This window comes from Vulpes lagopus, chromosome 10 (genome assembly GCF_018345385.1).
Source record: "Vulpes lagopus strain Blue_001 chromosome 10, ASM1834538v1, whole genome shotgun sequence".
NCBI lineage: Eukaryota > Metazoa > Chordata > Mammalia > Carnivora > Canidae > Vulpes > Vulpes lagopus.
The window spans coordinates 55313392-55329293 of NC_054833.1; the positions used below are offsets into that span (position 1 = coordinate 55313392).

The 15902-nt window shown below is 40.4% G+C and overlaps 1 protein-coding gene across 1 annotated transcript; it reads left to right on the top strand.

Annotated features, from left to right (window-relative positions):
• Window positions 1-2229: 2229 nt before the first annotated feature.
• On the top strand, window positions 2230-12265 carry MMP10 (matrix metallopeptidase 10). Its single transcript, XM_041773006.1, is given in 14 exon segments — window positions 2230-2314; window positions 2317-2339; window positions 3168-3412; window positions 3507-3655; window positions 3789-3914; window positions 5595-5759; window positions 5946-5988; window positions 5990-6088; window positions 7658-7795; window positions 10006-10082; window positions 10085-10163; window positions 10846-10904; window positions 10907-10948; window positions 12165-12265. Coding segments are annotated over 14 exon segments (1431 nt in total).
• Window positions 12266-15902: the final 3637 nt, after the last annotated feature.

Here is a 15902-nt window from a genome sequence, read left to right on the forward strand (position 1 = left end):
AGGAAGAGAATATCAGAATTCTATACTACAAGAATTTTAGGATTCTCCATATTAATAGGTTAATTTGGTAAAAATACTTTTTTTAAATTTATTTTTTATTGGAGTTCAATTTGCCAACATATAGAATAACACCCAGTGATCATCCCATCAAGTGCCCCCATCAGTGCCCATCACCCAGTCACCCCCACCCCCTGCCCACCTCCCTTTCCACCACCCCTTGTTCGTTTCCCAGAGTTAGGAGTCTCTCATGTTCTGTCTCCCTTTCTGATATTTCCCATTCATTTTTTCTCCTTTCCTCTTTATTCCCTTTCACTATTTTTTATATTCCCCAAATGAATGAGACCATATAATGTTTGTCCTCTCCTATTGACTTATTTCACTCAGCATAATACCCTCCAGTTCCATCCACGTCGAAGCAAATGGTGGGTATTTGTCGTTTCTAATGGCTGAGTAATATTCCATTGTATACATAGACCACAGCTTCTTTATCCATTCATCTTTCGGTGGACACCGAGGCTCCTTCCACAGTTTGGCTATTGTGGACATTGCTGCTATAAACATCGGGGTGCAGGTGTCCCGACGTTTCACTGCATCTGTATCTTTGGGATAAATCCCCAGCAGTGCAATTGCTGGGTCGTAGGGCAGGTCTATTGTTAACTCTTTGAGGAACCTCCACACGGTTTTCCAGAGTGGCTGCACCAGTTCACATTCCCACCAACAGTGTAAGAGGGTTCTGTTTTCTCTGCATCCTCTCCAACATTTGTGGTTTCCTGCCTTGTTAATGTTCCCCATTCTCACTGGTGTGAGGTGGTATCTCATTGCAGTTTTGATTTGTATTTCCCTGATGGCAAGTGATGCAGAGCATTTTCTCATGTGCTTGTTGGCCATGTCTATGTCTTCCTCTGTGAGATTTCTCTTCATGTCTTTTGCCCATTTCATGATTGGATTGTTTGTTTCTTTGCTGTTGAGTTGAATAAGTTCTTTATAGATCTTGGAAACTAGCCCTTTATCTGATACGTCATTTGCAAATATCTTCTCCCATTCTGTAGGTTGTCTTTTAGTTTTGTTGACTGTTTCTTTTGCTGTGCAAAAGCTTCTTATTCCATCAAAATCCTAGAGGAGAACACAGGCAACACCCTTTTTGAACTTGGCCGTGGTAACTTCTTGCAAGATACATCCATGAAGGCAAGAGAAACAAAAGCAAAAATGAACTATTGGGACTTCATCAAGATGGTAAAAGTAAGTTATTGAAGACTAATGATGTGAAAAACATCCCACTGGGATGAGGAAAGAAGGAGAGAGAAAGTGCTATGCATGTGCAGAGGTGAGTGGTGATGGGGAGAGCCTGACATCACTCCCCGTTGCAAATCTTATCCGCCTCCTCCTGTGCACTTGGTGGGGGTGTGGGAAGGAAATGAGGACTGAAAAAAAATATTTTTTTAAGCAAAGAAGAAGGAGGTAGAAGGTATTTTTCAGTCTAGGATGCAATTTGACTATTCCAGTGTAATGAGTTTTTACAGAGTGTTTAAGCAAGTCTTCATTCTGAAATGCAAGGCATCCACTCAGCCTGAGCTAACAAGGCAGGACAAACACTGCACTCCCTCCTTCCTCTACAGACCCTCCTTTCTACCACTTGCTTCCTCCGCTCAGTGCTTCTCCTCCCCAGGGGCAGGAAATCCATTGGAAAATCAGTAATGGCTGAGTTCTAGAACTCAAGAAATGAAATATCTCTTCTAGTATCTTCTAGATAACTATTCCCACATTTAGACCAAAGTTATATCTGGAATTTCTTTCCATTTTCATTCTATTTATTCCTAACCTGCTTATATTTGAGTTTAAAAATCTAACCTTTTGAAACGAAAATGGCACTGCTTTCAAAATGTCTACTCATGTGACATTTGATCAGGCTTTTCAGATACTCCTCAGTAAACACACTGAGGTGAATAGTCCATTCTTTTTCCTCTGTAGAAACACAGAAACCATTTCTTAGAAATCAATTATTCTTTCTTCATCCAAGTTTAAAAGGGAAAGGGAGGGGAAATTGTGATATAGATTATATCAGCTTTACATTAAATTTTTATGAAAATTTTTGGTGTTCAAATTTTTAAAAAACACATGCATGAATCATACCGTTGAGGTAAAAGCAGCATCATTGTATAAAAGGACAGCCATTAGAGGGTAGACATAGTAGCCAACAGGCAGGAAAGGTATTTTCCTGAGGCAAGGACTATGAGAGTGGAGCATCTCGCGATCCTTGTGCTGTTATGTCTGCCAGTCTGCTCAGCGTATCCACTGAATGAGGCAGGCAGGGAGGAGGGGTGAACATGGATCTCGTGCAGGTACTTGTGGTGGTGCCAGTGGCAGCCGCTGGCCGGTTCCAGGGTGGGGTGGGGTGGGGTGGGTGTGCCTGCTTGCTGTTGCAACACAAAGCATGGTGATGTGATTGGCAATTACTGTGCTGTAATAAGTTAGCTCTGGACAATGTTAAAGTGACAGAGGGGGGATGTCCCTATGTTTGAACAGAGAAGAGAAGAAAGGGGCAGTAAGGGCATAGAATTCCCCAACGTGGTATAATAAAATACTAGCAGCTGCTTTGGGGCTAAATGAGAGGAACAAATGGGAAATTCTTTAAACTACTCTGGCTTTAGAATTTCTGATTGAAACTGTTAGGGAGGAGGAACATGATCATTTTGATTTTCAAATAATTCCAGGTAATAACGTTGTTCATGTTTAGGAAAAGGAATTTATCCCACCTCAGTCTTGAACCAGATCTGCAATAACAGTGTAAATTTCTCCCCCCTCTCTGCCTTTAAAAACCTTTCCTTTTCTAAGGCTGGATGGAGCTCCTTTACACTTCCTCACTGGATTGCTAAGTCATCAACTATTTAATAAAGCCAATTTGAACTTTTATTTTTTAAAAGATTTATTTATTCATGAGAGACACAGAGAAAGAGACAGAGAGAGAGAGATAGACGCAGAGACACAGGCAGAGGGAGAAGCAGGCTCCATGCAGGGAGCCCAACATGGGACTCGATCCCCGGGTCTCCAGGATCACACCCTGGGCTGAAGGCGGTGCTAAACTGCTGAGCCACCCGGGCTGCCCAATTTGAACTTTTAAATTATTCAGTTGAGTTTTTGTTGTTGTTATTGTTTAACACCCCCATTAGCAATACCTGGAAAAGTACTACAATCTTGGGAAAGATGTGAAACCATTTGTCAGAAGAAGGGACAGTGGTCCTGTCATTGAAAAAAACCAAGAAATGCAGAAGTTCCTCGGGTTGGAGGTGACAGGAAAGGTGGACTCAGACACCCTGGCGATGATGTGCAGGCCCAGGTGTGGCATTCCTGACGTCGGTGACTTCACCACCTTCCCTGGCATGCCCAAGTGGAGGAAAACTCACCTTACTTACAGGTAATGGGTCCACAAAGGTTTTCACATAATAACGACATTTTAAAAATTATGACCACAGGAGAAAATAACAACCCATTCAATTTTTTTCTTAAAGAATTATGAATTATACACCAGATTTGCCAAGAGATGCTGTTGATTCTGCCATTGAGAAAGCTCTGAATGTCTGGAAGGAGGTGACTCCACTTACTTTCTCCAGGACTGATGAAGGAGAGGCTGACATAAAGATTTCTTTTGCAGTTAGAGGTAGAGGAACAAAAACAAATAAAACATGAAACGCGTCCATTTAGCTGCCGTTGTTGAGGGAGCGGGAGGGTGGGGGATGTTCCAAAGAGATCCTAATTATCTATCTTTCCAATAAAAACATTTTCTCTGTTAGATCATGGAGACTTTAACCCTTTTGATGGATGAGGGCGTGCTCTGGCTCATGCCTACCCACCTGGGCCTGGCATTTATGGAGACGTTCACTTTGACGATGATGAAATATTGACGGAGGATAGACCAGGTGGGGCACATACCTCTCTGGATGGTCTCAAGAGTATTGTCTAACGCTATCCAAAAATAGTGTGGTTATTTAGAATGAGCAGTAAATGTAATATCCTAATAAGTACGATGTGTGATTGTTTGAGTGGTAACAACCAGAAGCACTGTTATTTCAATCATGATTGAAGAACATTTTCTGACGTCTGCATTTCTTTCTTCACTCCCAGCAAGCACAATCTGTAGGCATCTTTCCATCTTACTTCCACAGCTCAGGATGCCGTAGAGGTTTTATGATGGGCATTTCACAATGTTTTTCATTATTTTTAACTAGAAATGGTAAAGGTAGAATGAACTGCATTGAATCCCTTCCAACCTAAAATGCGACCCTGGGTTTCTTCTTTTCTTTCTATTTGTCTCTTTTTCTCTTAAAAAGATTATGAAAAATGCCAGAAAATAAAGGAAATTGTTAAGTCATCTATTTAAGTAAGCATGTAACTATCTTCAGCATAGGAGTTTTTTTTCTAAATTAGTTCTGAAAGATTTTACTAGATTTAAATGCAATGACTAAAGTTAACTACACTTTATTTATTTATTTTGAACAGCTTCTGAAGTTTGCAAACACACAATTGAACCATTTGATATTTTCAAGATTGTTTGGATTTCTAATGCAAATGCAAAGAGCATCTTTAATGAGGGTACAAACTTGTGCTGCAAGAAATGATCTTGTTTTATTCGAACAACTATTCTTCTCTGCATAATTACTTGGAGCCTAGGTTAAATAATTTGTACTGTTAATTTCAAAAAAAAAAAATTATATAAAGAGGGATCCCTGGGTGGCGCAGTGGTTTGGTGCCTGCCTTTGGCCCAGGGCGCTATCCTGGAGACCTGGGATCGAATCCCACATCGGGCTCCCGGTGCATGGAGCCTGCTTCTCCCTCTGCCTGTGTCTCTGCCTCTCTCTCTCTCTCTCTCTCTGTGTGTGTGTGTGTGACTATCATAAATAAATAAAAATAAGATAAATTTGAAAAAAAAATTTATATAAAGAAAAGCTGAATTCAGCTGTGTTTGGGCTGTAGAAACTGTTGTTGGCCATATTTCTGTTTTAAATATTGTACCTATCCCATGGTACCAACTACTGGAAAGGTTTTTAACCCTCAAAAATTATTTGATTATTTTGAAAAGGAGGAAAAACATCTCAGGCTAAAACCCCACAGGAAATGAGCAGTTTTTGTTGCGTAAGAGTTTGAGGAATAACATGAATCCTCTGTGATTAATTTCAACTGAGGCTACAACTGGCACATGTTACTAAATTCGAACAATAACCGACTTTGTATTTGTAGAGACAATGAGGAGTTATATGTATTGACATGGTAGTCTTGTACCTCCAAAAAAAATATATCTTTTGTGTATTTTTACCATGTTTTACCAATGTTTATCATTGTCACTATGGATGAAGTGACCAGGCTTCCCTGTCCGAAGAGAGACCTATCAGAGACTCTCTGATTATATTGACTTCAAGTCAACCTTGAAAAATAATTGAATTTCTATGAAGTAGGGAATATACCAATCAACAAACCAGTTCACAAATGAGGAGATGCCATGAGGTTCTGAAGACAGCCATACAACTGGCATGTGTTCTTCTTACACATGTTTAAGGGACTAACAGCTGTTAGATTCTGAACTTTTATGATTTTTCAAATAGGAATCAATTTATTCATCGTTGCTGCTCATGAACTTGGTCATTCCCTGGGTCTCTTTCACTCGGCTGAGCCTAGCACTCTGATGTACTCCTTCTATAACCTGCTCACAGACCCAGCCAGCTTCCGCCTTTCTCAAGATGATGTGGATGGCATCCAGTTCCTGTACGGTGAGTGATGCTGAAACAATGCCTATTCATTCCTGATGTTTTTTTAGGAAAGTATTACAATGACGGTCTTCAGGAAAGCTTTAAAATGCTCTGTGACATTTCATCTCAAAGCACCCTGAGAATGTTTGGGTGGCTACTGTCATCACATTTCTCCTTCTGTTTGCACCCCACATCTGTTCCCTTCAGGACCTCCCCCTGTTTCCCCTAATGACCCCGTGGTGCCCACGGAATCTGCCTCTAGGACTGGGGACACCAGCCGCATGCGACCTCACTTTGTCCTTCGACTCAATCAGCACTCTGAGGGGAGAGATCCTATTCTTTAAAGAGAGGTCAAACTAGAAATTACGTTTTCCTATCTATTCTTTTGATGTACAATACTTAGAAAGGAGAACAGAGATGTGGCAGAAATGTTCAAATAAAATGTTTCCTCTACATTTTAACATCATTCAGATCTGGTTCTTGTAGCATTTTAACATCTCTTTAAAATAGTCCAGACAATTTTTTTTTTTTTTATGATAGTCATACAGAGAGAAAGAGAGAGAGGCAGAGACACAGGCAGAGGGAGAAGCAGGCTCCATGCACCGGGAGCCTGATGTGGGATTCGATCCCGGGTCTCCAGGATCGCGCCCTGGGCCAAAGGCAGGCGCCAAACCGCTGCGCCACCCAGGGATCCCAGTCCAGACAATTTTTTAGCAGACTTTCAAAGGATGATTCTGGGTCACCAGAATGTAAGCTGGATGAAGGCGTGGGTTTTATCTGTGTTGTTCACTTGTTGGTCCTCAGGGCCTGGCATATGCAGCGAGACAGTTGAATAAGCAAATGAGCAATTGCTACATTTAACTATCATAAACCATATCACTGCTTCCAAAGGCACAGGCATCTTTAGAAGTAGAACTGTATGTTCCCCTTTACTGGCAAATGCTTCTATTTAAATTAATTAATTTTAGAAAAAGTGATATATGCTCTGGCACAATATTAAAATAGCACCAGAAGACACAGAGTGAAAAAGAAAAATCTCTTTTCATGACTGACTTATGCAGTCTCATTCTCCTCATATGTGCTAGCACTATGACCAATCCTTTGTCTCTTTACAGAGACATTCTGTGTGCATACAAACATAAATAGGTATAGTTTTTTCTGCTACTTTTTTCAAAAATATTAATGAGTGCATAATGTACATACCATTTATGGGCTTTTAGAATGATGTAGGGGCCAAGGCCCCAAAATGTGCCACTATGGCATATCAATTATTTAAAATAAAAGAGACAGCCTGGGCAGGAAGGCCACTGAGACTGTCCTCTGTCCCCCTGAAAGCAAGAGACAAACATCCAGGTGAAAGGTGCCCTACCTGTGCCAGGAGGTAAAGACATGTCCCTGTCCCACACGTGGGAAATTCAGAGCCGAGAAGGCTGTGTCAACCACTCTCATACTCTTTGCTGATGTGCTATGCCAGCCCAAAGTCTGTTCACAACTCCTTAGTATCTGAAGCTGCCAAAGCTATGTTCTCTTTGTCCTGTCAATGCCCCACAGATTTACAGGCTCTCTGTCTCCAAAGTATAACAATTGCCTGCCTTGGTCATTTCTTCAGGTCTCAGTATCTTAACATGGCCTCTGTGGGCACATACTAAACTGTGGGGTTTTCCTCCTGCTCGTCGTCATTTATTTTCAAGTCCAGCTGGAAGAGTCCCAAGGTAGAGAAGAATTCTCCTTCCCTTCAGTGAATACTGCTAAAGCTTAATAATTACACTGCTGTGGGTTTCATTACCCTGGGATAGCAGGAAGGAAGATGGTCCCACACAGACTTCTGAGTCATCATTGACTGAAAAACAGAGAGTATGTTCCTTTATGAACATATCTAAAGCAGAAAGACAATTATAATTAATTGTTATGTGTTCCAGATATTTTTGGCACAGATCTCACTGGAACCTCAACCTCCAATTTCATTTGATTTCTACATTTTGGCCCTCTCTACCCTCAGACTTGGATGCTGCATATGAAGTGTAAAGCAAAGATATCCTTTTTGTGTTTAAAGGTAAGTACTATATAAGAATTTTAATTTGTTGAAATAAATCTCATTTGCAAAAATTTCACCAAGACATGAATTTTCTCCATTAAATTAAAATTTTTATGGTTTATTACTGCAAGACCTAGTCCCGACACTTAAATAACATGTGTACAAAGAAAATTGTAAGTTTTACTTTAAAAGACTCAACAAGACCTAAATAATAGATGCTATCCCATGTTCATGAATAGAAAATAGTAATAATGTAATATAGTAGTTTTATAGTCAATATAGTAAGAATATCAACTTACCTATAGATACAAAGAATTTTCCATTTAAATGCCAAAATATTTTTCATGGAACTTGGCAAACTAGTTCTATAACTTATGTGGGAGGGCAAAAGCCATGAATAGGTAGGATACTCCTGGAGAAGAATAAGATGAGGAGGAAGGTCTTGCGTCGCAGCACTTGGGTGGATAAGATAAGGCAGTGTCAGAACAAGGATGGGTGCAGTAGCTAATGGGACTTGCCAGGCCTTTGTGCTCCTGTGTCAGATTTGTCAATTGCTGTTTCCACTTCCTCCACTGTTACTACACTCTTAGAGCTGCTGTTAGTTCTTGAGTCAGTTTTGCTAACATATTTTTCTGGGAATTTATCAGCTCTGTCCGTTTTCAAATCAACTGGTATGAAAGTCTCTGAGTGTTATTTCATTATTTTAATCATTGCGGAAGTTTTGTTCTCTTTGTCCTTCCTAATACTAAATCTTTGTGCCTCTCTCTTTACCAATCTCTGGGACAACAGGATATGTAACATGTATTATTCATCCTCTCAAAGAACAAACTCTCAGTTTTGTTAATCCTCTCTATTATATTTTTATTTTTTTATTTAATTAGTTTTTGTCCCCATCATTATTGCCCAGATCTGTGCTGCCATTGAATTTATTGCTGTTTTTTATAGCTTAAACTTGGTCCTTTACTTGTAGCCCTTTTTTCTTTTCTGTTATAAACATTTATGCCTGTAAATAACCTTTTCTTCTCAGCTTTTGCTTCATTCCTACAAGTTTTGGTATTTTTGATGTTGTTCATTTTTAAGTTTTTAAAAAATTTCCATTACTAATTTTTTCCCTTGACTCTTAAGTTTCTGGGAGTATTTTTAAATGTCAAACTGTGTGAGGATTTTTCAAAATTAGATATTTCTGACAATCTCATTTTTATGAGGAGTCATTGAAATATTGAAGTTGCATTGGATATTGTAAAGGGTTCTATAATTCTGAAATATTGCTATCATCCATGATTTATCTTGTACTACTTTATCCTAGCAATGTGCCAGGCAATGTACTCGTTAGTAGAGGTCAAACCAAAAGAGAGTCATATTCTAGAGAGGGCAGCAGAGATGAAGCCAAGAGTGTTCTGTCCAGTAAGAGCTGGGATTGAGGGAAGCCAGATGCCGTGGGAGCACAGAGGAAGAGCCCAAGACCTGAACCCAGAGCTCAGCAAAGACCCTTGGAGGAGATTATATTTAGGATGCATGTTGAAGGAGAAGAACTTTGCAGTATGGGCAGGGTCTAAGTGTAGAAAAGGACTTCAAAGCAGAAGGAGCTGTCTATACCAAGGGGTGACTGCATCTGGAGCTGCTCAGACAGGTACACATCACTCAATTCAGATGAAGCAAGAGAGATACACAACATATGGGCATTTTAGATTCATTAATCTTGCAATGATACAAGAAGGGATTCGGGGTTGGCATGGAGGGCAGATGTGATGAAATAGAAGCAGAGACACTGACGAGATTCCACTGTCCTGATTCACTGAAATTTGGGTGGGTTCCTAAGGTATTCTGATGAAGCACAGCCTGGACTAGTGACCATAAGATACCCAAGAGAATGTGTCCAATAAGTAATTCACTTAGTGATGCAAAGTTTACAAGAGAATTCCAAGTTAGAAACTTAGATTAAGAAGTCACTGGCAACTGTAAGAGACAGCCAGGACCAGTCATAGTAATTATAAACTACAATAAACTCTAGTACTTATAGACAACATAAGATCCAGAAAGGACAGAGACCAGAGTCACTCACCTATTCATTCACTCATTCGGGGAATATTTGTTAAATACTTGGTATCACCTGGGCATTGTGTTAGTGGTTGGAATTAAAACCAAGGCTTCCTATTTTCCACAAAAATGTACAAAAATATTTTTAAATTTTTGTCTTCACTAAAATTTCTTGGCTTTCTTTTTTTTCATAAGAAATCAGTTCTGGGCCATCAGAGAAACTGAGGTACAAACAGGTTATCCAAAAGGCATCCACAGCCTGGGTTTTCCTCCACCATAAGGAAAATTGATGCAGCCATTTTTGACAAGGAAAAGAAGAAAACATACTTCTTTGTAGGAGACAAATACTGGCAGTACAATGTGTTTGGGATGGCTTTGTATGGAGTTTCATTAAGGAAATTATTTTCTTTCTTTCTTTAAGGATATCCTCCATTCCCACCCTCTAACTTGCTCTAACTTCCAACTTTCTGATTATGGAGAAGACAACTGACAGTTACTTGAATTCTCAGATATAATAAAGCACTGTCTGAATGGCTGGGCCCTGGGTCCTAAATCCAGATACCAGAAGACATCAGGAGAAGCTACCTGAGATACAGACAACAGGCCACCAGAGGAAGCCCAGATGTATCAGGCTGTAGAGACAAGGTCTACAGGGCAGGTGTGATAGATAACTGGAAGATTTTTAGCCAAATGACTAATTCACTTTGCATCTAATGTGTGTGCAGTCCTCATGTATTTGTGATGGAAGGGCACTGGGGGTCTGTGTCGATGCTTAGAAAATTGACCTCAGACATACATATATGGAACCTCCGTGGAATAGCATGATACTCATCTCCCTGGAGGAAATGTTGGTTTCTGTGCTAAGCTTACAGTCCAGGAAAGTCATACATTTTTGTAGTCATAAAAATGTTTAACGCTAGTTTCCCCTACTTGAGAACGATCTGGGATTCCACACTGGAGCAGTAACATATCATACCATCATATGTAATGGAGCCTCTGCACGAGGTTGAGCTGTACTTCTTTCACTTGGTACAGATTTGATGAAAACAGCCAGTCCATGGAGCAAGGCTTCCCCAGACTAATCGTGGATGACTTTCAGGGGTTGAGCCAATGGTTGATGCTGTATTTCAGGAGTTTGGTAAGGAGGCACTCCTTTCGTTGCCATTGGGGATACTCAGGAGCATTTTATGGAATCAAAATAATGTGGAGAATCAAAGCAATGTTCAAATCATCAGTCCTATAGCCTTTTTACTCTCAATTTCTGAACATTTTAACTTTCTAATTTGTGCGAATTGAGTTGAAATTTTATTTTTCCTGAATAGTTTCCAAGTCTCTCTGTTTCATACCTGAACATAAAATCAAAGGGTACTTCCTCATATCATAGCTGTTATTACTCAGGTCACTGTGTTGGTATAGAAATGCCACCAGATGTGAACTAGGGTTACTATTGGTGGGTTATCATTTTCCTCTCTCATCCTCTTGCTTGTTCTTTCCCATCCTATCCCAAGGGGGTCTGTTGCAGTCTGCAATTGCCTGCATTAAATAATTCATCTGTAAATAAATAGTAGTCTTCGCATGTGTTCAAAATAGACAAAATTTGATTCCTAGTAACGAGCAAATGGGAGGGTAACATTTGTGCTCATTCTGAAGAAATTTTGCCAGGAGATGCCAGAACTTGACATTCATAATGCTAAGGAGACTCGTGATCTTACTGCTAAGATACCTTGACTTTAGTGTGCACAGAGCTTGAAATGGACCTCCAGTGCTTTGTATTGTTGGCCTTAATGTCCTGGGTCCAATTGCTTCCCAAGCTGCACTTGAAGACTGAGTAGAGGAGTATTTAAAATACCATTGAGGGCAGCCCAGGTGGCTCAGAGGTTTAGCACCGCCTCCAACCCGGGATGTGATCCTGGAGACCCGGGACCAAGTCCCACCTCGGGCTCCCTGCATAGAGCCTGCTTCTCCCTCTGCCTGTGTCTCTGTCTCTCTCTCTCGCTCTCTCTCTCTCTGAATAAATAAATAAAATCTTTAAAAAAATAAAATAAAATACCATCGAATTTTGGAGGTAGTATAATCTAAAGTTTTAGAGCACTGGTTTTGAAGTCAGATGAGATGGAGTTCTCCCTCCATGTTTCATTAGAGATGTTACCTTGGGGAAACTGCAAAATCTCCCTAATTCTCATCTTTGTCCTGATTAGTGACATCTCACACTTTTCCAGTAAGGATATAAGAGATGCACAGAGTAACCACTTCTTAAATGCCATTCATTATTATCACTCTTATTCTGAGTTATGCATGTTGCAAAATTGATTTGCTTGAAAATGTCTCATTATTTTCCTCATCTATATTTATAGGATTTTTCTATTTCTTCAGAGGATTGTTACAGTTTGAATTTGACCCTAATGCCAAGGTGGTGACACATAAATTGAAGAGTAACAACTGGTTATATTGTTAGATGAGAAATGAAGGAAATAGATTCAAATGAATATAATAAGTATTCACCTAATTCATTATAAGTTAAAATGATGAACTTTTCCTACCTGTGCAGTGGCCAAAGAAGATGAGTCTTGTAGACAATTTCCTGTGTCACGGAACACTTATCTGGACCACTTCACTTGCCGTTAGGTTATATTGAATAGAAGTGGGAGGCATCCATCTGCACTAGTCAGAGAATGTATCTCCATGGGTGTTTTATTTGCTATTTAATAAAGATTTTTATTTTTGGCCTGTTCCTTCTTTCTAGAGTAATTCATTTTTAATATAATGACCACAGTGTGGACTGAGCACTTAACAGATGTTCTGCTAGTGGGTATAGTGGGAACACACACTCTGTGGATGGAGCATTTGACTGTCATGTACCCTCTTCCATTCTCTCCATCAGTAGGATGTTTATTTTTGCCCCCAGATATTGTAAAAATTCCTTGCACACCTAAGGAAGAAAGAGCTTAGTCAACATAGTCTTGTAAGACTGGGTCTGGACAAAGTTGAGAAGTAGAATATTCTAGAATAGTGGAGCTTAAAAAGCTAGCAAATCAGCTAGTGCACATTATCATTTACCAATGAGACAGCAAAACTAGCTTGGAATCCAGTTGTCTTTTTTTTTTAACCCAAATATTATTCCAGTGGTGCTCTGTGACTGCCCTGGAGACCAAATTTCTCATATCCTCCTTCTTCTTTCATTAAAATATTCTCTTGTTCCCATTTTATGGCTGGAAATAGTGATAATAGTGTCTGTGGACATGCCAACTGTATGACAGGTGTATCATCACTAAGTTGTATGCCTCACACCATACCAGGTACCCCAAAGAGACTTGTTCATTATTTTACTGATTCACTTAAATGACAGACACTGTCTTGAATACAATGCATGGGAGAGTAAGGAAAACTCATTGAACCCAAACTCTGAATTCTGTCTGGTGGGAGTAAGAAGTCAAACACAAGGAACACAAATTAATAGATAATTATAAACTATAAAGATGCTATTGAAGAAATGACACAATGGTAAGGGAGGTTAAATAATGTTGGGGGTGAAAGGAAGTTACCAGCTGGAGTCTGGTTGTTCAAAAATGTCTCCCCAAGATAATAATGAAAGCAGGGGGGAAGCATCTAAATTCAGCAAGCCAGGCCAGGTGGATGGGAGGAGATACACCATTCTAGGAAGAGAAGATGTAAAATAATGTCAAGGCTCAGAGGGGGAAAAATCCTGGCGTGTTCAAGGAACTAAGAGAAAGTGTGTGCCTGAGCTATGTGTTGGAGGGTGTATATGGAGTAAGAAGGCATTAAACAGGTAGTCCAATCATATCCAGTGAATTAAAGAACTATATCTTATTTTAAGTGCATTATGGATTTGTTGAAAGAATTTCTAAGCAGTAAAGCAACACAAGCCAGTATATATGTTGAATGACCACTTTAACTAGAGAGAATTGGAAGGAAGTAATGTTAGAAGTTGGAGGACAGGATGCTTATAGGTGATGGGAGATCGGGATACAAGATGAACTTGAGATTTAACATCATTCAGATTCAGTGGTCAGCTGATTGGGAGGGCAAGGAAGGTGTTCAGAACAACGGCTGGGTTTCCAGTGTGAGCTGGAGTAGCTGTGCCTCTAAGGTAGTTTTGTGGGAGATGGTTTAGAGCGAGGAAGAACCATCTCCTTCTTGAAATTTAGAAATTTTTGTGAGGTAACCAAGTGAAGTCATCAACAGGCCATTTGATAAAGGAAGATGGAGTCCAGCACACAGGACATGAAGCTGTGGGAGACGGGGGGATGTGTTGAAGTCATAGGAATAGGTAAGGGTAGATGGAGAGGCTGCAGGTTAAAGAGGCTGTTGAGGGACTGAATCCTATGGCATGAATGTCACTCAGGCTGGAAAAAATAGCTCTCATGTCTCTGTGGATAAAAGTAAAAGCCCATCATGGTGTTCTGATGGGATTTCTACTCCAGGTTGTCCCACTTCAAGACCCAGCAGATAAAACAGCCACCCCTTGAGCTGTGTTCTTTGCCATGCAGAGGGAAAGGGTAATTGGTATGCTTCTCACTGCCTCCTAAAACTCCATGGGGATAGAGCAAACATCCTTCTGTCTATAGGTCATTGGCCAAAGAAAATGTGCTTTGCCTCATGTAACGCCAAAGATACACAAATGCTACCCTGTCATGAGCCTGAGTGGAGTCAGAAATATTTAGCAATCATAACCACAAGTCATAACCACAAAGGATTTTTCCTTACAAAAATATGTACATTTAAATTTTTTCTGCAAGTACTTTACATCAGATTTTTTGAGTTGGAAGTACATATAAATGGCCCAAAGTCCAAAGGAAGAAAACATGATTTAGTCAAAAGTTTTTCTCCTCCCACTACCCAGCTGTATTTCCCAGAAGTAAGCAGTTCTAATTCCCATGAATCTGTCCATCTGGTCTATGCATTTATAAGCATCTCTGCGAAGTCTTGTTTTACCCCAAAGGGTAACCAATACTGTTTTGATTTTGAAAGCAGTAATGTAATGAACATCATTTTACATATGTCATTTCACAGATGCAAATGTAACTGCTGAAAAGCTTTAGCACTGAGCAGTGAGGTTGGAGGAAGCAGGGCTGGAAAAGCAACTCATTAGATCAGATCACGTGGGCTCCACTGGGAGCCATCCCGACAACAGTGTGGGCACAGACATAGTGGCAGAAATCTGACCGCAGTGTCCCAGGATGATTTGGCTGTAGAGTGATTAGTTAGGTGGCTCATGGACTAACAGGAAACATCTTACAGCAGTTTCCAAGATTTTCCTCTCTGCTGTTTAGGCTCTGCACTCAGAATGATGGTTTTAGCCTAGAGGCTAGATCTTCTCATGGTGGTGTGGAAGCTGCAGTTTTTACCTTCTTCAGCATATTATCTCTATCCACCAAATACAGTTGTGCTCTCCTCCGAATGAACTTTGTTCATAGGGCACACTGAGTCAACCACTATGGGAAGGTGAGAGGACTCCACGACTGGTTTAGACCAGTGAAGGTGGGGAGTGCTTAATCCCAATCTCATCATCCTGCCGCTAGCAAGTATGGGTGGACAGAGCAGATGTAGAAACAGCAACGGGGTAGACAGAGCGGATGTAGAAACAGCAACATCAGTGTTTTCCACCTCGAATAATGTGAGGTAAGAAAGTGCAAAGTGTGCACAATCTCAAGGAAATGTTGGCAAAGAAAGTGCTACCAGAAATGTTTTCTTGGGGATCCCTGGGTGGCGCAGCGGTTTGGCGCCTGCCTTTGGCCCAGGGCGCGATCCTGGAGACCCGGGATCGAATCCCACATCGGGGTCCCGGTGCATGGAGCCTGCTTCTCCCTCCGCCTGTGTCTCTGCCTCTCTCTCTCTCTGTGACTATCATAAATAAATTTTTAAAAAATTAAAAAAAATTAAATAAAAAAAAAGAAATGTTTTCTCGTATGTTTCCAGGCTAATGAATGCCTTTATTTGGTTGAGGGCTAAGGAAAACATGGGGTTTCAATATGTAGGCCCTATACAAGGTGCTTTATATGTGCAACTCAGGAGATCTTCCTAAGAACTGTAGTAAATAGCAATGCCTAGCTATCGCACAACTTTGTCTCAGA